Source organism: Protopterus annectens, chromosome 1.part0, assembly GCF_019279795.1.
Source record: "Protopterus annectens isolate FY-2018-M chromosome 1.part0, PAN1.0, whole genome shotgun sequence".
Lineage (NCBI taxonomy): Eukaryota > Metazoa > Chordata > Ceratodontiformes > Protopteridae > Protopterus > Protopterus annectens.
Window position 1 is genome coordinate 976,701,699 of NC_056725.1, and position 23,110 is coordinate 976,724,808.

The 23,110-nt window shown below is 37.5% G+C and overlaps 1 protein-coding gene across 2 annotated transcripts in view; it reads right to left on the bottom strand.

The window, feature by feature from the left end:
• Window positions 1-23,110, bottom strand: part of ECT2L (epithelial cell transforming 2 like) — a 1,012,011-nt gene that overhangs the window by 416,735 nt on the left and 572,166 nt on the right. For both annotated transcript variants that reach the window (XM_044064710.1, XM_044064701.1), the window contains exon 12: window positions 145-327. In XM_044064710.1, the coding sequence (XP_043920645.1) occupies window positions 145-327 (183 nt within the window). The remainder of the gene's footprint in view (window positions 1-144; window positions 328-23,110) is intronic.

The following is a 23,110-nucleotide window of genomic DNA, read 5'->3' on the forward strand; positions in this document are numbered from 1 at the left end:
TTTGTTTATGAAAGCACTCATTCTGTTTTACAAATATTGTTACAAATGTTTTAGGTACCTAGTGTGAAAGTGAAGTAAACATGTAACACTGCTTCTCATACTAATCATATTATCATTATAATTACTACAACAGCAAAACAGTACCAATTATTCGGCTGCAGATGTCCCTCTGAAAATCGCTCATGTATGGCTTGATCTGCTTCCGGATGAGCTTCAGTGACTCCTCAAGCACTTCTGCCAGACGACACCAAACTAGCAGCTTTGCCTCATTGAAGTAGACTAAAGGTATAGCTGTCTTGTCTGATTTTCCTAGCCAGCTGCCAAGGACTAAGAAAGAAAAAGGGATCATGATTTTTCATACTTTTTTTTCTTCTTATAACAATAGAGTACATATTTTGGGTATTTATCTGCAAAAATATTCATTTAACCATTTTCAAAAACCATGCATGTTAAGACCTAAAGATACTGACACTAAAAAGTCATTTGTTGTTTACTCAAGGTGCAACTAGGAAATGGATGTCATTTGTAATTTCTCGTTTGCAATACTTCTGTAAAGGAACAGAACAATAAGTAAGTCATCAGAGGGGAGTTGGCAACAAACAGTTAACTTCAGTGCTGCAAACATATGGAATCTGTGACAGAAATGAGCTGTAAGCAAACCTGCCAATATGCCCCCAGGAATGGACAAAGCAGAATTCTGAGAGAAAATGAAGATGGTTGAAAATGATGTTGTGAAATTTTACTTATTATAAACTTTATAAGAAATTATCACTTTCTTACTTTTTGGATGTTAAAGGAATGTTTTGCCAGGAAAGATAAGTGGTGATACATTCACTGAGAACATATAGGTTGATAAGGATATATAAAGCAGTTTATTACAAACAAGTGGACAACATAGTTTATATATGACATTTGTAAATAAAGAAAATGGATGTGAGATGGAAAATTGTTCTCTGTGTGGGAAAAACAGCCATAACTCGAGATACATAACTGCATGTTGAGAAGCAGCAGAATGGAATGAATCAATTTAAAACTGGATGTATACTAAAATGAAATGACAAAGATGAATATATTAGGCAAAGGAAGCTGGATTGAAATGCTTATGGCACAGGATATAGAATTACTGGAATATGTATGCCAGCATACTATAGACAAACGGGTAAACAAATGTGATGAGAAGGGTAAAATGGCAGTACTAGTTACAGAAAAAAGGGGATGTAACAAAAAATATGAGCAGGCAGCACATAAGAAATCAAAATGTAAGGTATGTGAAATAAATGTCCAAGTGAAGAAAAAGGAAGTTGCAAAAGATGCCAAGATTGGACTGCAAAAGGAACATAAGGATAAACAGGCTTTAATCATTTCTTCCTTAAAATATAAACTTAAAATATAAACAATCAGAAAGAAAAGAGTTTTCGTAGATGTAAGGGGACAGCATAAAATAGGCAGAACTTGATCAGAAAGGGCTTGTATGATGTGAAATACAATAATGCACGAGATGTGGTAAAATGTGCTAAAGAATACATACAGAAATGAAAATCACTTCATATTGATGATGAAGCAAACGCCGAAGGAACACACATAACTGCATAAGTTTGAATTACATTTCAGTCTGTGTAGTAAATGTTTGATGGTATATCAAATCTGATATTTTGCAAAATAAAAAAGTCATTAGCCGCAAATCAAGTTCCATCACAGTGGGAGGAATGAGGATCTATCATTTTATAACTGAAATAAGAAAAAAAAAACAAATTATTGGGAGACATGCTCAATCTCTTTGTTGGAAAACTATTAAGAGCAGAAAGTGGTATAAAATTAGTGAAAGAAAACAGAGAAAAAGAGGGATGTTAGACACTGGTTAACATGTACTTAGGAAGTAGACATTGGTCAACATGTACTTAGGAAAAGTATATACAATGTGTGTTTGGTAAGAGATTAGCCATTCATATTGTCTACAGCAATGTAGAAAAACTTTTCTGATTCTGTAGATGAGGTATAGCTTAGACCCCAGTGCTGTTATTAGCAAGTATGTAAAGAAAAATATGCAGGATTGACAGGAGAGAAGCAGAGTACTGCTCATATCAACGATAGCATGTGAAAATAAATGCGAATATTCAAAGCCCATTCTCTCTGATTAATATTTTTCAGATGTATCACTAAGACAAAGACACTTGCCATAAAATAAGTACAATTATAAAACTGTGATGGTTGTTCCAAATTATCACTGGGAGGACATGCAAAATTATTTACATTGTGAAAAAGGCAGTCGTTAACATGCTGTGATTTAATAACAGGAACTCCACAATAAGTAATTCTAGGGTAAATAATAAAGGTCTGCCACTGAAGAAGACAGGTGTTTGGAAATTATTAAGCAATAACCCACGCCTGGGTGTGGGTAATGCTGGATTTACCCACTGTTGGTGTGGTTTGGTCACGAGGGCGAAGCCCGAGTGGCCTAACAAAGACAACAGTGGGTAAATCCAGCATTACCCACACCCAGAAGTGGGTTATTGCTATTATACAGTGACATTATTTAAGAAAAAAATACTTACTTTTCTTAAATAATGGCATTGTATAATGCCTCCGTGCTGCCCTTCCGCAGCTGTCTGGTATTCTGTGGCAGTTCTGATGTACTACGCATGCATATGCTTACGCAGTACATCAGAGCTGTGGGTGGAAGCAACGGAGAAAGCAAGATCTCCGTTGCTTTTTACAAAGTGTCTCGCTATATTAAAGGAGTTTAACATAGCGAGACAGCTTGAAAAAAAGCAACGGAGAATCTCCGGTGCTTTTTTTAAAGCTGTCTCACTATGTTAAACTCCTTTAACATAGCGAGACACTTTGTAAAAAGCAACGGAGAAAGGAAGATCTCTGTTACTTTTTTTAAAGCTGTCTCGCTATGTTAAACTCCTTTAACATAGCGAGACAGTTTCTAAAAAGCAACGGAGATCTTGCATTCTCCGTTGCTGTAAAAAGACTTATACTAATGGAAAAAGTCCGGGCGACTGGACCTTTTTCCATTAGTATAAGTCTTTGATTTACAACTTGCACGCTGACCAATCAGCGTGCACATTTTGAAATATTAATGGGGGATCGTTGTATAATTTCTAATATTCTGGGATTTCTTGTGGACTGTAATGCAGTGTGGGTAATGGCTCTAACCAGTCACAGAAAGTGTAACAGCTTGGCATACCCCTTTCCTGAGAAGTACATTAGTTATAAGAATAATTGAGCTTGTCAAACAAAATGCCCTGGATAATCTAATAAAATTCCAGTGATGTTAGTTACCTTAATGACAGGCAGAAGCTACCAATAGATTTCACCAAGTGACAACAGCATAATGTTGCCTTTCTGCAAGGAAAGGGTGAGACCATACTTTGATTTTGGAGAGAAAGTGTGGCTCTTAGATTTAATGCAGAAACAATTGAGTGAAATTAGGACATAAATCAGAAATTCATTCATGTGGGTTGACTGCATTTTTTTCTTCTTTTGGTATTGGAGGTTGAGGATTTACTTCACTGGTGAATAATGGCAATATACAATCACAACGGGCAGGATAAAATATGTATAAACTTTGTTAATAATGGTCTTATAACAAGGAGTTACGGTTATTATGTGGAATACAAATTCTAACCAAGAAGGCATAGTTAAATATTAATATGACTGGACTGTACTACCAGAAAGAATTATGAGGGAAATTAATCCCATAGAGTTTAAGGAAAGAGGTGGCTAAATATGCAAACAGTAAATATAAGACATAGACATGTAAAGAGTGACTAGCAAGAAGGGCTGATGTTCTGCTGTATACAACTGTGAATGAATAAATGGAAGAAAAGCCATAGGCTGGGATTCATGAAGCACTTATGCACAATGTAAGGTTCATTTTCAGTACGTACAACAGGAGTAAAATGGGTATCATGAGGAGTCACAATGGGTATCCTGAGGGGGCACAATGGGTATCATGAGGAGTCACAGTGGATATCATGAGGAGTCACAATGGGTATCATGAGGGGGCACAATGGGTATCATGAGGAGTCACAGTAGGTATCATGAGGAGTCACAATGGGTATCATGAGGGGGCACAATGGATATCATGAGGAGTCACAAAAGATATGAGGGGGCACAGTGGCTATCATGAGGAGTCACGATGGGTATCATGAGGGGGAACAATGGGTATCATAAGGAGTCACAATGGGTATCATGAGGGGGAACAATGGGTACCATGAGGAGTCACAATGAGTATCATGAGGGGGCACAATGAGTATCATGAGGAGTCACAATGGGTATCATGAGGGGGCACAGGGGGTATCATGAGGAGTCACGATGCGTATCATGAGGGGGCACAATGGGTATCATAAGGAGTCACGATGGGTATCATGAGGGGGAACAATGGGTACCATGAAGAGTCACAATGAGTATCATGAGGAGTCACAATGGGTATCATGAGGGGGCACAGTGGGTATCATGAGGAGTCATGATGTGTATCATGAGGGGGAACAATGGGTATCATAAGGAGTCACGATGGGTATCATGAGGGGGAACAATGGGTACCATGAGAAGTCACAATGAGTATCACGAGGAATCACAATGGGTATCATGAGGAGTCACAGACTGCCAAGGAGTATCTTCCATACACTTCTGCAGTCACTACGTAAAAGGAATGCAGACTATTTTAAGTATATATAATGTGGAGGTGAATCATTTATAGACCAAACTGCTGTTGATAGAAGGAGTGGCACAGTATGCCTAAAAGTGGTTGTACAATTCTTCCACCAAGTGCAATGTACTCTCCAGTCTAATGTCACTCAGAGACACTTAACAACTACAAACACACAGCTACAACTGGCAGGCAACACTGCCCCCTAAGTTCCAGCAGTGATGACTGCCTTTAGTTACCATATTCTAACTGCAGTCAGTGCATTTCTTCCATTTGTTAACTAGGTATATGCAATGGACAGAAGTGCTTTTTTAGGAACGACACTCCCTTTCTGGTTAAGTGACATGCTCAGAGTAACTCAAGGGGTACTGAGGGAACTGCACTTAGGATTTCAGGATAAAGCTCACTGCAGTGATACCTTGGTAATCAGATTCTACAATGAACCTTATTTATGACAAAAAAAAAAAAAAATCGTAATAAAAATGTATTATTAAAAAAATATTCTACAATGAGGCCATAAAAGTATTGTACAGCTTGACCTCTACTCTGCAATTGGTGGAATAGTGCTCAGTTCTCACCCATCCCTACACATAACTCCTAACATCTTGCATTGCACTTTGCTGAAATGCTTGGCCTTACTCAAGCTACCCACTCAAATCTTACTATTTAGTGCTAATGATATGCATAATGATTCTGTTAAGGATCACGCCTCCTTAACGTTGCACTAGATGGTGCTGTGTAGCATAGAGAACACTGACTGCAATACTTCTCATTGCTAAGTAGTCCAGCATGCATCCTTCTCTGAGACAGAGGCATCTACTTCGGCTCATTCATGAATGCAAACCATGATATCTCAGAGACAGAACTTTACCACAGGATGTGAATATTTTTAATTCTTAGAATAATTTTCCAGGGTGAATAATAGCTTTGTTGCCCATTCAGAAAAATATAGAATTCTGTGTTACTCACCTTTTAGTATTGTTTAGGATATCGCATTGCTCAGTGTAACCACATAGTTATATCACCAACAGCTGAAATATCGCACTGAATCTTTATTTTTTCACCTTTGCAAAATGAGTACAACATTATTTTTTTTAAAAAAAGAAAAACAAACCTAAAAACATGTAAACTTGAGAAATGATAACATTTTAATGGCTTTTGTGTAATTTATTTTCTTGAAAATTGCCATTAGCCAATGTAAAAAGTATTACTGTTGTCTTTTAGACTCTACTTCTACTTATGGACACCCTATAGCCATAACCAAACACAATGATATCAGCTCACAGACAGATATTCCCTTTCATATAACTTCTACATACACAACAGACAACCACATCATGGAGGGGGTAAAGCCACCAATACTGCCCTTAATCACATAGAGTTGAAGAAACTTTGGGTAAGCTGTATAACTTTGGTAAACAGTATAGCTTTTTTGTGTGTGTTCTTTATTCCTACTATCTACTGACCATCAACCTTCTCTCAGTCAGTTGATGTTAAATTCCACATCGCCAGGGTGAGGGTCAAACAGGAGAAGCTATCATTCAGACACCAATCTGGGTGGTCTGAAAGTTTTTGCTTTATGCTGTAATATTCCAGTTGTACAGTCACTTGCTGAGTGAAAGGGAAACATATAATAGTCTGACCACTCTGGTTTTCTATCACTTCTGAAAAGGAGATTGCCAGCAAGCAGCCCACCCCACTTTGCTCAAGAATGGAAAACAGTCTCCCTGGTCTTCAATAAGCAAATTACATTTCCCCTTCTACTCTCCAAGTGCCCACAACCTTCCCTCCCCCTTGGAGAGGTGAGTGGGCCATGCCCATTCATGCCTCTCCTTCCTTGCCTGGCTCCTACAGTGCTGGGTCAGTATTTGAATCCCAGTCACCTGCATCACAGTGAATGCTCCACCCCTCTACTCCATGCAGTCAGGATTGGTAAGCTCCATAGTTTTATAGAAGTAGGAGTACCAGTCCACCTAAAACTCCACTCCCCTTGTCCATATGTCAAGCATCAATGAAGCATATCAAGCCATGTTTTGAACTGCTGCTTTCAGCAAACTGGTATTTTGGCAAATGGGATTTAGGATCATAGGATCATAGGAGATTACTAGGCTATCGACTTGGAGGTCATTTTAAGTCTAGCTGTTTCACCCCAATGTAATACCTTGTCAATACTCAAGATTGCAGTTAGTGATGACTGTCCATGTCCAGGAGGGTTGTGGGTGCTATCCCTGATCAGAATTCATGGTGCCCCATCCACTCGTTCAAGTTCCTCTTGAACAGTGTCAGAGAGGTGCTCTGTTTTACATGAATTGGTAGCCTGTCCCAAAAATGCAGCAGTCACTGGGAAATAAATCTGTCCCTCCAGCATGTCCTATTTAAGTCATAGACCATATTTTGGTCAATGGAAGGGATAGCTCTTGTTCAAGTTCATTATTTTTGAGTCTTGGATTGCTCTGCAGGCCAGGCATAAGTCTCTCCTAAGAAATGTATATGACACAAACTATAGTGATAGAGACTTTAGTCAATCTGTGTAAGGCACATGATGGAGCCCCTTGATCTTCATTGTAGAAACCTTTGAGGTCTCTCCAGATGCTGCAGGTGCTTTGTACGGTACATGCCAAACGAGACGTTATACACAATTATGGCCCGATTAGTGCTGAGTATAGAGGGTTTATAACCCCTTTTGCTGTTGAGGTGATTCATTTACTAATCAAGTGTGCTACATAGAAAACTTTCCTTACTACAGTAGACACATGGTGATCAAAGTTAAGGTTGCAGTCAACGTGTGATCCCAGGTCCCTTACCAGTCCGTAGGTACTAAGGGCATTATTTTTGATTTCATAGTGTGAAGGGACATTGTGCCAAAGAGAATGATGATGCAATTCTTTGCATTCAGTTTGAGACCATGACTAAGACACCAGTTGTTGGTCTGTGTGAGCCTCCCCTGGAGTATACTGACATAATTTGGGGATTCAATGATTGCACCTAGTTTGCAGTTTTCTGCAGACTTGATCAGCCACAGCCCCTTAGTTTTGACGTGAACTTCTGAGAAGTATATACCAAACAGTATGGGGCCCAGCACTTAACCCTGTGACACCCCATTGGTAACAGGTCTGCTTGTTGATGTAGAGTCACCCACTTTGGTTTGTGAGCCAGTTGGCAACCCATATTACAAAGAGGGGATTTACGTTCAGTTTGCTAAGTTTATTGGTAATGCCTGAATATGGGCTTGTGTTGAAAGCATTTGCCAAGTCGAGGTATGCTGCGTGCACAGATTTGTCCTTGTCAGTAGCCCTGGTCACATTTTCAAAGAAGTCCACCAGATCTAACAGGCAGGATCTGCCCTTGATGAAGCCGAATTGGATAGGATCTGGTATTTGGAGGTCGTCTATGTCTTTATTTATGAGGTGTATAATGATACACTGCATGGCCTTACAGAGGAGGCTGGTTGGGTTTATGGGTCTGTAATTCCTCGGGTCTATTGCTATGCCACCTTTGTGGAGGGGAATAATTGCTGATGTTCTCCATTCCACAGGAACAAAGCCTGTGGTTAGGCTATGATTCAAAAGGGTATTTAGTGGTTATGCTAGTTCATGTTTTAGCCTGTTTAGAAGACAGCCTGGAATGTCATCTGGTCACATAGAGCCTTTTGCCTTGGACAGGGCTTTGATGACCTGCTCTTCAGGGAGGGGGAGGGTTTAGAGGAAACTAAGCATTTCTCCTCATTTACTAAGCATTACAGTAATTCACTACTACATAAACTAAAATGCTGAAGGAACTGTGTTATTAGCGCTGTGGTCTTGGTTAAAAATGAAAAACATCTCAGTACTGTGCGCAGTTCTGGATGTTTTACAAAATGAAAGAAGTACAATGCATGAGTAACAAGATGCAAATGGAAGCCCTACTGTGTAATGAGCATGCCTGAATGTTGCAGCCAAGCTCTGTACAAGCATCTTTTCCTTATATTTACCTCCTCTCTTTCATGCTCTGCCATGGACATCTTTGAACCATTCTAGTGAATTACAATGACCACTGCTTCAGGCAATGGGAGCATGAAAACTGCCTTGTCAAAGGTGACAAAGCAGGATTTATCAAATCTATTTTGCTCAGTCATTTGGACATCAAAGGCACCCCAACTGCAACATCAGAATAGGTTGTATTTAGTGGGTGGTTTGGAAGTCACCCAGCCTGATGAATGGTTATTCTTTTCAAAATACTTGAGAAACTTCTCTATAAGCAATGTACCACTTATCTGGAAAAATACTACCTACTCTCAAACAAATAACATGGCTTTTGGGCTGGTAAGAGTACCTGGACTGCTCTGTGGACCCAAATGGATGACATACTTACATGGATAAAGGGAACATAACTGGTATTATGTCTATTAGTCTAACCCGACCCTATGACCTGGTTAACCCCTCAGTATTATTTACCTACATACTAGACACTGAAATCAGCCTAAAACCGAGTCAGTGGTTCAAGTACTTAATCTCCAGCAGGTCTTTCAATGTTAAGATTAAGTTAGCTATGTCAGCCTCTGCCTTCTCTCACTCTGGAATGCCACAATAACTGCTCTGTCATTATTCTCTGTTTTTATAAACAAACTACCCCTAGATCTATCCCAATAACAACTCATTCTATATGCTGACATGGTCATCTATAGACCAACTCCTGAACATCATGTAACTCAGAGCCAACTACAAATAGACCTTCTAAAACTGAGCAAATGGCTCTATTCCAAAAATCTCCTCAACATCCCCCACCCCCCAAAGAAAAACAATTCTATGCTTTTCAGCATCATGAAAAGACTGCCAGCTCTCTTAATACTATGCACCTGGCCAACAACCCAGTTGAAACAACCACCTCATTTAGATGCCTTGGCATTTGGCTTGACCAGTCTCACAACTTTCAAGGTCACATTCAAAAACTCAGATCCAAAATCAACTATTTCCTATTCTGGGCTGATAAAATATCACTGTTCCTCTCACCACCAGCCAGGGTACTGATTGATAAAGGGGATCTGCGTGCATAGCTGGAATATAGATTACTGCTTCTTAAACAAAAACACAACAGCTTTGCAGACCTTATAAAATAGAATAAGCTAAATCATCACAACATCCCTTGGCATGAACATCCCTACCTCTCTCTGTTGAAGGCACAATGGCTAACAGTACAAGCCAGATACACCCTTCTCCTGGGCTCTCTACTCTTCAAGCCTGTACAGCAAGGCACCCCATCCCCTCTTGTAATGAAACTTATTGCATTCACCTTACCATACAACATAAGGTGCTACATTACAGGAGGGTCTCACTCCAGACTCCAGCTACCAAACCACACAGGACTAACCACTGTTTCTCTCTACTGGCTCCAAAACTGTGTCTCCCACTGCATGTTATTAAAGAAGATAATCTGCTCCAATTCAGGTCTCAATTAAAGCATTACCTGGCTAATCAGTTTAAATGTAAATGACAGAATGCAGGGCACTTAACTTAGAAACGTTCTGATGTACCTAATTCCTGTTACGCTCCACCCTAGTTTCCTCCTTTACTCACAGATACTTGAGGGACTCTGCATCTCTAATTATATTCACACAGTTCTTCTATTTGCATGCATGTGATACTGTTGGCATTCCCTATTTAATATTATCTCTTCAAACAATTACTTTACTGCAATTTAGTTTCACACATTGTACTAATCTGCATTTCCCCAAACATTATTATTTTGTTGTCTTTTGATTATGGATTATTCAAGTCTGACGTAGTTTGATTTTGAGTTTGTTTTCATGTCTTTGTTTGCTTGTGTTGATCAACCTGAAACTGGTCGTCCTGTGATCAGTGCTCTAATCTACTAACCTTAATGCAAATACAATTAATAAATAAATAACATAAACTGAAAGTTCTGGTAAAAATATGGTGTATCTTACTCTGTGAAATGCGATTTTTGACAATTTGTAGCTGGATGGTACAGTCATGCAGGCATTCAGTGGTTAGCACTGTTGACACAAAGTGCTTGGCTTTCCAGTCTTATTCTCAGCTGGGGGAGTCCATTCCATCTGGAGTCTACATGTTCTCTCTATATCAATGTTGGTGTTTTCCAAAGTGTGAGGTTTCCTTCCACATCAAAAGTCTTGTGGCAAGTGAACTGACAGTGGTACAAGTTGCCTCCAGGTGTGTGTGTGTGTGTGTTTATATAGTGTCTATACATGTTAGCCTGAAAACTAGATGGCAGGGCTCTATAGGTTAAGGCCCTTTTGAATGATGTATTAGAATCAGTGTTCATTCAAGAGAGAAGAAACTCATTCAGCATTAGTTAAAGTAATTTAGTCTAACAGTTACTAAGAAAATAAACCATAACAAATACAGAAGTACTGGAACAGCAATTAAGCCTAAAGAAGAAAGTCAAAATGTCACATATACTATTTTGTCTTATTGTGATTTCAGTGTGAGATAGATGTTGTGATTAAAAAGTATACAATATCAGCAATAATGCCCCATAGCATTGTGTTAAGAAAAAAGCAGGGACTACCAAGGGAGTAAGATACTAGGTAAGAATGTGTTGATGTCTCTAAATCTGGAGTGTGGGGGGTCTATATCATAAGCACGAAACGGCTGAAAATTGAACACATAATGAGCGACATATATTCATCGAACCACATTTAAGCGATTCAATGAATATGTCACAGGGCAAGAAGGTAGTTGGCCAATTACATGGTGTTGCCCTTTCCTTCACTGTTGTGTGATCTTGGAGTTGGTATATTTACTAGGGGTGTGTGTGTGGGGCACAGCCTTGCACATTGGGGGGTGTGAGAGACGAAGCCCCCCACCTGATTCGGGTTTCTAACTTTTTTTTTTGGCGAAAGGCCGCGTGAAATTTTTCACTAGGAAAAAAGTCAAGGATGTGGCCGTTCACTGTATACAGCATTTGTGTTTTATGTGTCGACGTGTATGTAGTCACACGTCTGTGTTTTCGTGTTTGTGATATAGACCCGGAGTGTGGATATGTTTAAAATTAAAACTGAAAACCACAGACATAGGCTAATATGCCAAAATTAATAATAATAATAATAATAATAATAATAATAATAATAATAATAAGGCTTTATTAGGTAATAGAAATAAATGTAACTCACATTAAAATAACAACATAAAAATCAATGCATTTTTCTGATTATGGTTCACATAGATCTAGGGTTAATCACAATAATACTTTCTTCCCAGAATACATGCTGATGCAAAAATTGTCCATTCCTTGATTTCTAAGATTTCTGGGTGGTCTCTCATCCCAGACTGATCTGTTTACTGTCCTTGTTAATGCCCATTATACATCATATAAATAAAAAAAATACTGGCACTAAACGTTTGTTTAAAATTACTATAAAACGTACATATAAAGAATCAGTCTAGTACAAGTACCTTGTTAAATGTTTCAATATTTAAATATTTTAATACTGTACTGACAATTTATTAAAATACTTAGGTAATTATTTTTACTTTAATAAATTGTTGATATAGTATTAAAATATTTAAATATTATTTATTTACAATATTATTTACAAGTTATTTACAATTTATTAAAATACTTGTTAAAGCTTAGAAATTAATTATAAAGAGTTTTACCTTTTAGTCCTTAGTCAAGAATAATGCTTCAGAATGGGCAAAGTACTTGTTTATTTCATAAACAGTGCTGGGAGACTGCCAACTAAAATTTTCAGATCAGTCTCAAAGAATAGAGGAAAATACCTAATTTATATATTTCTATTATCAATTTCATGCATACAGAACTTTGACGTAACATAACTTTTAACAAATAATAACATTTTTTAAATATTTTATGTCCTCTTGATTCTTGCTTAGAACTTCACATGAACACTTGACAATATGTCTTCTTAAAACATAGACCACTTGTGCTTAAGATTTATTGGCCTGCAACTTTGTAACGATCGGTACTAGTACACACTATCTCACAGACATCCTTGTAAAGACTAATCCCCCAGCCTGAGAAGGCCAGAGTGTACTGTTGATTAATCTGGTTTTAACTGATACCTAATATTTTTAAATATAACATCTCTTAACTCCTTCAGCACTTACTTTGTCTTCAACTGTCTGCCAGTACAGAGAAGGTACAATTGTAAGATACTTGAAATATAAAGCTACTACTTACGTGAAACTATATCTTGCACAATCGTGCATCTATTTTTCATTTTGTTTTTAACATAAACATATTATAAACATTTCATTTGACTCATTTGTAAAAAAACTACAAGATAATATGGGTTTTGTGAAGAATAAACATGAAACTTAATAACCTTCCATAACATAATTCTCTGTGGCACATTGTGTGGTATTTGTTTTGTTTTTTAGTATACAGCAGTACGCTGTTTGTAGTTTTGGTTATCATGTGATAAAAGAAGTTAAGAATGAATCAGCTCCAGGATTAGATGGCATACATTATGATTATTATATGGAAATGAATAAACATGAAATAGAAGTTTAAAAAAATATTAAATGATTGAAGGAAAGTAGAATGGAAGAATACCTACATGGTGAAGTGATAATATTTATATGGAAAAAATATGAAAGAGAAGATACAAACATTGGGGGGCCATAACTCTAGGGAATACTAACTATAAAATATTTGTGAAAATACTACAAAAAATATTTGTAGTAAGTACTGGATGAGGTAGTAGGAGAAGGGTATTAATGCATAACTGGAAGAGAGGTGAAAGAAATATTAATTACAGTGAAAGAAGAAGTAGAGATGATACTAAGAATGATAGGATATGTTGTAGCTAAAGCATTTGGTAAGTGAGCCATTAAGCAGTGTTGCAGACTTTGGGGGCATGCAACATAACAGAAAATAAGAGAAAATAAGAAATATAAAAATTCATCGGTGCAAGTCATGAGAAATAGATGTATGGGAAAAATAAGTATTAAGAGAGGAGTAAAACAGGGATGCCAAATGAGTATGTATTTATATTAGTAATGAATGCAGTAGTATAGGCATGCATGAATGAAATGATGGAGGCATGACATGAAGGAAGTTTAATTACCAAAATTTATGGCATATGCAGATGATTTGGTACTAATAACAAGAACAAGGGTGAATAAGTGAAGTTGTAATAAGAATCAAAAAAGCTGTTAAGAAAACCTGACATAGCTATACAAAATTGCATAAGAAAAGCTCATCGAAAGGTAGCAATGCTTTACAGAGCCAACAGCTTTCTCACTGATGCAACTAAAGCTACAGCTGCCACTATTGATCTCCTCTCCACATTCCATTATGGCACTCCCATCCTTACTAACCCCACATTCCGTTATGGCACTCCCATCCTTACTAACCCCACATTCCGTTATGGCACTCCCATCCTTACTAACCCCACATTCCGTTATGGCACTCCCATCCTTACTAACCCCACATTCCGTTATGGCACTCCCATCCTTACTAACCCCACATTCCGTTATGGCACTCCCATCCTTACTAACCTTCAGGCATCACAAAAATCAAAACTTGAACAATGTTATAACAATGTTGATACATTTGCAGCAAATACCCCCTTCAGAACCCACCGCTGTATACCACTAAAAAGTCTAAATTGGTTAGGACTAACCAACAACTAACTTATGCATAGCTGTTTTCTACCCATATAATTATCCAGAATTCAACCACTTGTCCAGCACTGAATAACATTCTATGCAATAATGTTCTCAGTTGGTCATCATGATTCAATAACCAAAAAATCCTGTCTGTCCATAAACCTATGAAATGTACAGGTCATTTATGTACTCATACCATGTTGCGAAGGCCTGAAACTTCTTTTCTATACCCATCAGGTCAATAATCTCCCTCCCATCCTTCAAAACCATTTTGAAAGAATTTCTAGCTAAAAACTGGCTCTGTTCTTGCTCAGCACCATTGAAAATAGGCTACTACTCAGCTGGACTTTCCTGGTAATCAAATGTCAATAAATGTATTTCTTTATATTTGAATATACATAAATAGTTAAGAAAATGAAGTGAAAGTGATTCAGTGAGATAAAAAGTTACATGAATTATATTTCACAAGAAAGGACATATAGATCTTGAGAGTGACATTTGTTAGTATGAAAGTATAATAAATCAATGGAGAAAGAAAGGTACAGGAACAAATAACAAATAATTAATTTGATGGAAAAGTATTTAAAAGTATTTACTTATCATTTCAGTAATCAGGAAAATAGCATATTTAGGTGAAATATATACATTTCCCAGTCAAATGGAAAAAAAACAATGATATTTTTTAGCTTTATTTTTGTGCTCAAACTGAACCCAGTAAGAAGAGGGATAATTTATAATAAAAAAGAAGGTTTGAATTTAAAAAAAATCCAGTAGTGCACTTAGCGTTTATTTTGAAAAATGAAAAGGTAAAAGAAAGGCAAAAAAGAAATGACAGGAAAGATGTTAAAATGAAAAATTTAAAAAAGTTGTGGGAAGAAAAACCAGGAAAAGAAAAGAAAAAAAAAGAACAGAATAGAAGAAAAGGAATATGGCAAAATAGTTCAATTATGAAAGCAAGTAAGGTTGATGGGAAAAGAAAAGAATGGTACAATATGATTTTAGAAAAAAAATTGGTAAACCCATGGAAGGAATTAAAAGAAGATGAAAAAAAGGCCACAAAAGAAGAAAAAGAGGTGACATTTTTTATGAGGCAGAGGATTTTTTGGGGAGAATTTTATTAGGCAAGTTACTGATGAAAAGGAATATGAAATTTAAGGTGATAGAGGCAATGAAATTGTGTTAACTCTAGTGAAGAAACAATAAAACGTTTTTTGGATTGCAAAAGGAATAAAGAATTTTGTGAAAAGTTTAAAAAATAATACAGATGGGAAGGGTTTAAATGTATAAATATGAACTTGTTATTATATGGGAAGTATGATAAAGTAAAGAAATGTGATATTAATAAATGGGATAAAGTAAAGAAATGTGATATTAATATATGGGATAAAGTACTGCTTGTGACAGTAAAGGTGCTGTGGAAAATAACAACTGCAAGATTTTGTTATAGAACAAGAACATGAAGAGGATGATGTATTAGTTCAAATACGAAGATGGTTGTGGGAGAAAGGGTGGATGGATAGATTGTAAATGTAAAGGAAAAAATAATGAGAAATATAATGGTTTAGTTAAGTTCTTTTATATTGACAACTTGTAAACAAAACTGGGTGTGAATGTAAAAAATGAGTGCATAAATAAGTTATTTATTTTTTATATATGATACACAATGAAAGTAAATGTTTAAAAAGCACCCCTATTATTTTCAGTAGGTTGTGCGAGTCAGAGCTGGATGTGGCAGAGTTAAAGATGTTAAGATTTGCACTGGGTGTGACGAGGCTGGACAGGATTAGGAATAACTATATTAGAGGGTCAGCCAAGGTTGGAAGGTTTGGAGATAAAGCCAGAGAGGCAAGATTACGTTGGTTTGGACATGTGCTGAGGAGGGATGCAGAGTATATTGGGAAAAAGATGCTAAGGAAGAAGCTGCCAGGTAACAGGAAAAGAGGAAGACCTAAGATAAGGTTTATGGATGTGGTGAGAGAGGACATGCAGATGGTTGGTGTGACAGAGCAAGATGCAGAGGAAAGGAAGAAATGGAAACAGATGATCCGCTGTGGCGACCCCTAATGGGAGCAGCTGAAAGAAGAAGAAGAATAAGGTTGCGTGGGATCTTTCAGATCCATCTGAGCTACCACTAACTCAGGCAGATGGTACCTTGGGTTAATGTCTCATCCAAACAATGATGCACTCAGGAATGCTACTGCCACTTTTAGCTGCATAGCAGTGTCAGGAATCGATCTATCTACTGTGCGATAGAACCCACAGCTCTCTGCACCACAGGCGAGTGTGCTACCTATTGCAACACTGACACTGACTATATTTGCTATTTATGTATGAAGCAGGACCTCAGTAACTGGAGCTAGATCATATGAAGATTATATATTATGAGCTCCAATGTCTAGAGAAAAGGAATTTGATGGCCATATCGCCAATGAATAGCTTGTTATATGGAACTGAAAGATTAAGAGAAGAAGCACATGGTAACAGTACATGAAGACCATGCAAACTGATACAATGCATAAGACAGAAAAAGAAGTTAAGGGTGAGAAACTTATACTACATGAAGAAAATATTGCATGATAAGCTAAGATTACTTCAATATAAGCTTTTACTCACAAGCATAGCTCTCAATCTCTTACCTCAAGAATCATAATAATGCCAAAAATAATGAGTAATGTTTCAAATCAGGAACACTTTTTAAATACTGATTTTATTTACTTAGGAGGTTAGCAGAATAATTGGGGCTGCATTGAAATGCATTTTCAAAAGAAAATTAAATCTGGAACATTACTTTCTGTCATTATTTGGTAACTATAACCTGCGATGATTTGCCTTGAACTTTTATGACATGTATAGCAAAAATATAAGGCAAAATCTGGGGTGCTTTGCAAAATTAGGGCCAGTTGAAAATTATGCTCATAACCTACTCCACAGGTAATCCTCCCCAACCCTAATTTATTTCTTTGGAATGCAATGAACCAGAATACTTAGATAATTTGATGAAAACCTACAAAAGGTTAATAAAGTTTTGTGTGAAAGTGAATGACCTGGGATGCAAAACACTGAGGGACATATACGGAGAGACATGTCAGAGCTTTCCATGCATGTGACAAATGCAGGGCTCTGATCCTGAGTGGAGTCTTTCCTTCATCAAGAATGAAGTCTAGTTACAAAGAAAAGAAAAGTGGATTCCACAATTGGCTGAATGGGGGATGTAATTCTAGAGGGGGGTCCAGTGTGTGCCATCATGGGACAAGATTATTGATAATCCAACTTGCTTTACAGGAGATGTTCTGCAACTCTCATTCAAAGGTTTCCACACACTGGTTAAAGCCTTTGCTGACCCTATTGTACCTTTTTTAGTCAGAGTCCATTTAATGGACAATCCAATATAGCAAACTCATCAGATCCCAAACTAGACCACATTAAGGTGGCTCTTTTCAATGCCAGAAGTTTCAACAACAAATTTATTGATCTGGAGACTTTCTTGCATCTTGAACATATCCATGTTTGTGTAATTACTGAGACTTAGTTTAAATGTAAAGAAAGCGCTTCCTCTGTACCTGGGTTTTGTGGATACCATGCCTTCAGAACTGATGATAACCGTGGTAGTTTTTCATATTTGTCAAGGATCATATCACCTCCAAACAGATTCCAAGAGACTACAAACAAAACTCACAGAATTCCATGATGATCTGGAGTTCTTGAGTTTACCTGCATAAGAAAAACAAACTACCTGTTTATAGCATGCTACAGGACACCCTCCATGTCCCTAGACAATTATGCTAGATTCCTGAAAACATTTAAAGAACTCACCATTGAGAAGAAATCCATTATTTTAGGAGACTTTAACTAAACAACAATTAACGGCAGCACCTATACTTTCAATGTAGGGTGCAGCCAATATATCTTGGTCATAAGAAACAAATATTCCCCTAGAATAGAGAGATAATTTGTCACCATAGTACATAATATACTATATCTGGTCCTTATGAATACAGCTTCTACATGTTCTATTCCTGTAGTTTCTCCTTTCCTTGTTACGTCATTTCATAAACTTGTGACATTTGTCTTCACAATTTTCAAGGCTCCTGAAACCAACATCTTAGAATTTAAAGATGTCAAACAGGGAAACCTCATACAATTATATGACAAAGTCTCAAAATTCACCTATTGTAGCACTAGCTTGGACTCTGACACAGCAGTCAGCTTCACAAAAGAGTTTGGTGTCACTTAGACAAACACATACAATTTGCCACATGTTACAAAGAAAAACTATTAATTATCACAATTGTTCTGAACCAGCAGTGGTGTGGCATCCAGCCATTGATTATAATTCCCCCTTACTAAAGGGATACAAGGCCTAAACATGTTCTACATGGACTGACTCAAAGTCCTGTCACTATACTCGGTTTCCTACAGACTGCAAAGAGAGGACCTGTGTCTGGCATACAAGGCATCCTCTGACCCAATACTGATGATTTACTGAACATCAGTAAGTCAAATGGCATCAGAAATCCTTGGTTTAGGAATCTAAACCTCTTCTGCAACATAATCATAATGGTTTGCTGGCACAGGTATATCTGCATAGGATACCACTGGTCTGGAATAGTCTCCCTATCCACAAGAAACAAAGCTTACCCCTGTCCATCTTCAAGTGCAACTTAGATTTATGGATGGGAAATAGAAAATTTACCCCCAAGTCTTCCCCCTGCACTTGTAATGGACAGAGAAAGCTCTGAAATGTTTTATACCATGCATGCCCCCCCCCCTCAAATTATCTATGGTATGATCCCAGTTACTATCATAAGGAGTAATATATAATTATCGAACATGGGATGGGAAAGATCAATCTATAACCAAATGGGATAGGTTAATTCATAAAAAGGGAAAATGGTTAGGCTTAAAATGGTGTGCAGTTGCAGCTAGCCTAGTACTTACCTATGAACCTATATTACTGCTAGGTGACATGTCTATCCACTTAAAAATAATACAAAAGAAAAAATATTAACTAACCAAAAAATCAAAAAGCAGAGGCAGAGGATATTTGCTGGCTTCCTTCACAGTGCCTTGGCAACATGCCTTTTAAAGGAATCAAAGTACATCTTCAACATATTTAAATGCTCCTCTTAAGCAATAAATAATGCTTAATATAAAATGATTTAAGGCAACAGAACCTACTAAACATTATATTAAATATGCCCAACCAGTTTCATTGTTCAAACCATAAGGTTCCACTGTGCTTTAACTTTAAAATCAGCCTATTTTCTAAAGTATTCCATGCACATACAATCTAACCACCCCTAGGTAATTTGACCTTTGCAAGGACAACATAAGAAAAATCATTGACACTGCCGTCATGACATCCCACTGAATGTAATGCCACATTTTATATGTAGAATATTAGAAAAGTGCTCCTGTACATGTATTTCACTGCTTAAAAGACTGAGTACAATTTGAACAATGGGAGGATATTTGTATGTCTCCCACGTTTTCAACAAAATGTTGTAGGTTTAGGACTGTCACATGGAAGTGCTGCATAGGTTTTTATATACCCCAAGCAGACTTCAGAGAATTTTTCCACAGGTAGACAGCAATTATTAGATGCGTGATGGGAAATGGGGGAACTTGGGAACATAATTTTTGGAATTATGAGTTGGTAGATTTTAAAAATTCTCTAAAGGGTACTTTGTCAGAAATGTTGAGGAAGCAAATTATTGTAACTAAAAAAGTATTATTTTGAGTTGGGATAAAGAAACTAAATTGCCTAGACACAGTAAGGCCCTACTAAGTTTAGTGCTGCTGGCTGCCAAAAAAGTAATTACTAGAAAATGGGAATCAAAACCTAAACCAGATGTAACAAAACAGGTGAATGTTATAAAGGTGATAAAAGAATTGGAGTTAGGCTATTTAATAAAGGGAAGGAGTTAACTGCCTAGAAATAAATGGAATCTATGGGAACAACAAATGCAGAATAATGTTCAGAAGGAAGAAGAGTGAAACATCAGGGAAGACAGGACTTGAGCAATCTAAATACTGTTAAATTGAATAAGAACTGGTAAGAAATAAACCATATATGCATCATGGAAATTGATAAAAATTAAAATAAAACATGAAAAAGTGTAGTATTGTTTTATTTGGCAAACAACCACTACCCTCAGCATATGGTACAGACACTATTCAACTACTCAATGAAAATATAATCAGGGACCAGGGTACCTGGGTTGACACCTTCCTCTGCTTTGATCATCACATGGCAACCGTAGTCAGAAAATCCTAATTAACACAACAGATAGCCAAGGGTATATCATTCCCATCTAAAGATGTTGCTGTTCTCATATATTCAGCATTGATTAGGCCAGTTATGGAGTACAATACTCCCTTTGTGAGATACCTCATGCAACATACTGAGCAACTAAACATAAATATTTATTAAAAAGTATACAGCATAGTGTTCACTTTTCCAGGAAGGGCCATCCATGTGTAATTTGAAATTCTTTCTGTAATCTCATTTGTGAGAATCATGGCCTACAATCAATTCATCACAAGGAGATTGCTATAATAGTTATTTCAGTCATGTCTACTTTAGGAACTAAAAGTTGCTCTTCTCTTGGATATTATTGAATTAAAGATGTTGTAGTTAATAAATAACACTGAGGGAGTTGGCTCGGATGGAACGGGAGGAGTATGGGGACAATTATAACTTACCCATCCTAAAGGAGGCAGTGAGGTCTTAGAACACAAGTATCACCTGTTCAAGGATAGCTGCTGGCCCATGCAATCACTTACTGAGGCAGAACTCAAGCCTACCATGCACTACAAATGGACTATCTCTAGCCAAAGTATATGGAGGGCTACTCCTGAACCTCAGCACTGAAGATTTTTCTAAATCTGAGTATCTGGTAGCCAGAGAGAGGAGAATAGGACATGCAATGTCAGTGGACACCAAGGATGGTGCCACATTAAGACCACCTCTGTCCATGGTCTGTGCTGTTATCTGCTCTTTAGTTGGGGTCAATTCAATCTAGACAGGCAGTCACACTTGTGTGCTCCAGGACACTGGGTTTCAGGTTCAAAGGGTGTAGCAGATGATCGCAGCCCATTAGGAACCAAAACAATTATAGGAAAAAAATACAACTACCTTGCACATCTAAAGATTATAGAAAGGAAGACAGAAAGTTCATGGTGGACTCTTTCAGTTATTCTAGCTTCCTTTAATTTACAAGGGATTTAGACACATCATTTATCACTTAACATTGTGTGTGTGTGTGTGTGTGTGTGTGTGTGTGTGTGTGTGTGTGTGTGTGTGTGTGTGTGTGTGTGTGTGTGTGTGTGTGTGTGTGTGTGTGTGTGTGTGTGTGTGTGTGTGTGTGTGTCTAAGACAAACACAAAAGCTATGGTAATTTCTCTCAGTCAATCCAAGTATGAAAGTTCATGTCATACTATGGGGCAGACCTCAGAACCATTTGGAAGGGAATTCTTTAGATTTTGTAAAAAGGAATCACCATATAAGCAAGGTTGCCAGTCATCAAACAGTATGGTAAGGGAATGAAAAGATGATCAGGGAATCTACTGACTCTAGATGCAGAACCCCAAGCAACACTAGACCCATACACAGTACCATCTTCAGCAGTTTAAATGATAGCAGACTGGGATGAATCCAGATTAAGTTCTTTCCCTTATGCCACACACCAAAATGTCAAGCAGTCCCAGTCTCTGTAATACACCATTCCTGTCATGTCACTATTATCTTAAAAGTACCTAAGTGACCCTCTTCATAAAAGGCCAACAGTACCATGACAGTACGAAAATAAACACCAAGACTGTAATGTGAGGTGGAAGAAGGATGTATGTCATCTACAAAATGCAGGCCCAGATAATAACATAGCAAGATGATGCCATGGTCACACAGGAAACCACGTCATAAGTAGAATGAGGTGGGCATCCACGAATGAAGAACCAAAGCATTATATTCCTGGCCAACTGACTGACATCAGATGGAAAATAAATAATGGTTGACCACTCAGTCAAGGCATTATCTCAGACCCTGTCTGAACCATGATGATGATGATCAAGTTCAAGACTCAGACAGGACATAATACTACCTTGGGGTCCTAGGAATAAACTATGAGTACTCGGTATGATGTTTCTTACACACAAGTCATGCACAAAGTATAGGGGACCTGTACCCCTACATCAGCAGTTGGAATTGACCAGTACAGTGCAGCCATCTATGGACAATGGCAGATGTTAACCAACCATAATCATGGTTACCTGTAAAGAAAGAACATAACAAAGTTGAATCTGCTGTAGTCACTTCACTCTCATTGATTCAAAACTGCACAGAATGAAAGCATGCCTTTAAAAGGAAATACCTTAACATTGCATGTTTGTGTTGATAAATTATACCAAGGCTAAAGAAAAAGGAAAGAAAAATCAACATGCCAAAGGATCAGACTTATATTATCACATATCTTGTTGTGTGTAAAAGGGGGGAGAAGACTAGAAAAAACTCTCCGTGCCAACAAAGTGTTATTGGACTAGGATTCCATGCCCTACTGCACCTTCACCAGCTATACAAACGTTTATCTCTGGATAGTGAGAACTTGGCCCACCTAGTCTGATAGGAAAGGAAGGAGGTCAGCAGAGGTGGTAGGGCTAGTTATAAGGACAGAGGAGAGGCCCACAGACATGGCAGATGGAAGCAGAGGCATTGAAAGAAATATAAAAAATTTAAATAGATCTTCTTTCACTATAGCAAGTTATCTAGATTCCTTAGTCCATACTGATGTGACTACCCAGGTAAAAGATTCACCAGGCCTAGTCTGCATAAACTTTTCTCTTCTCTAAACATTCCTCTAGT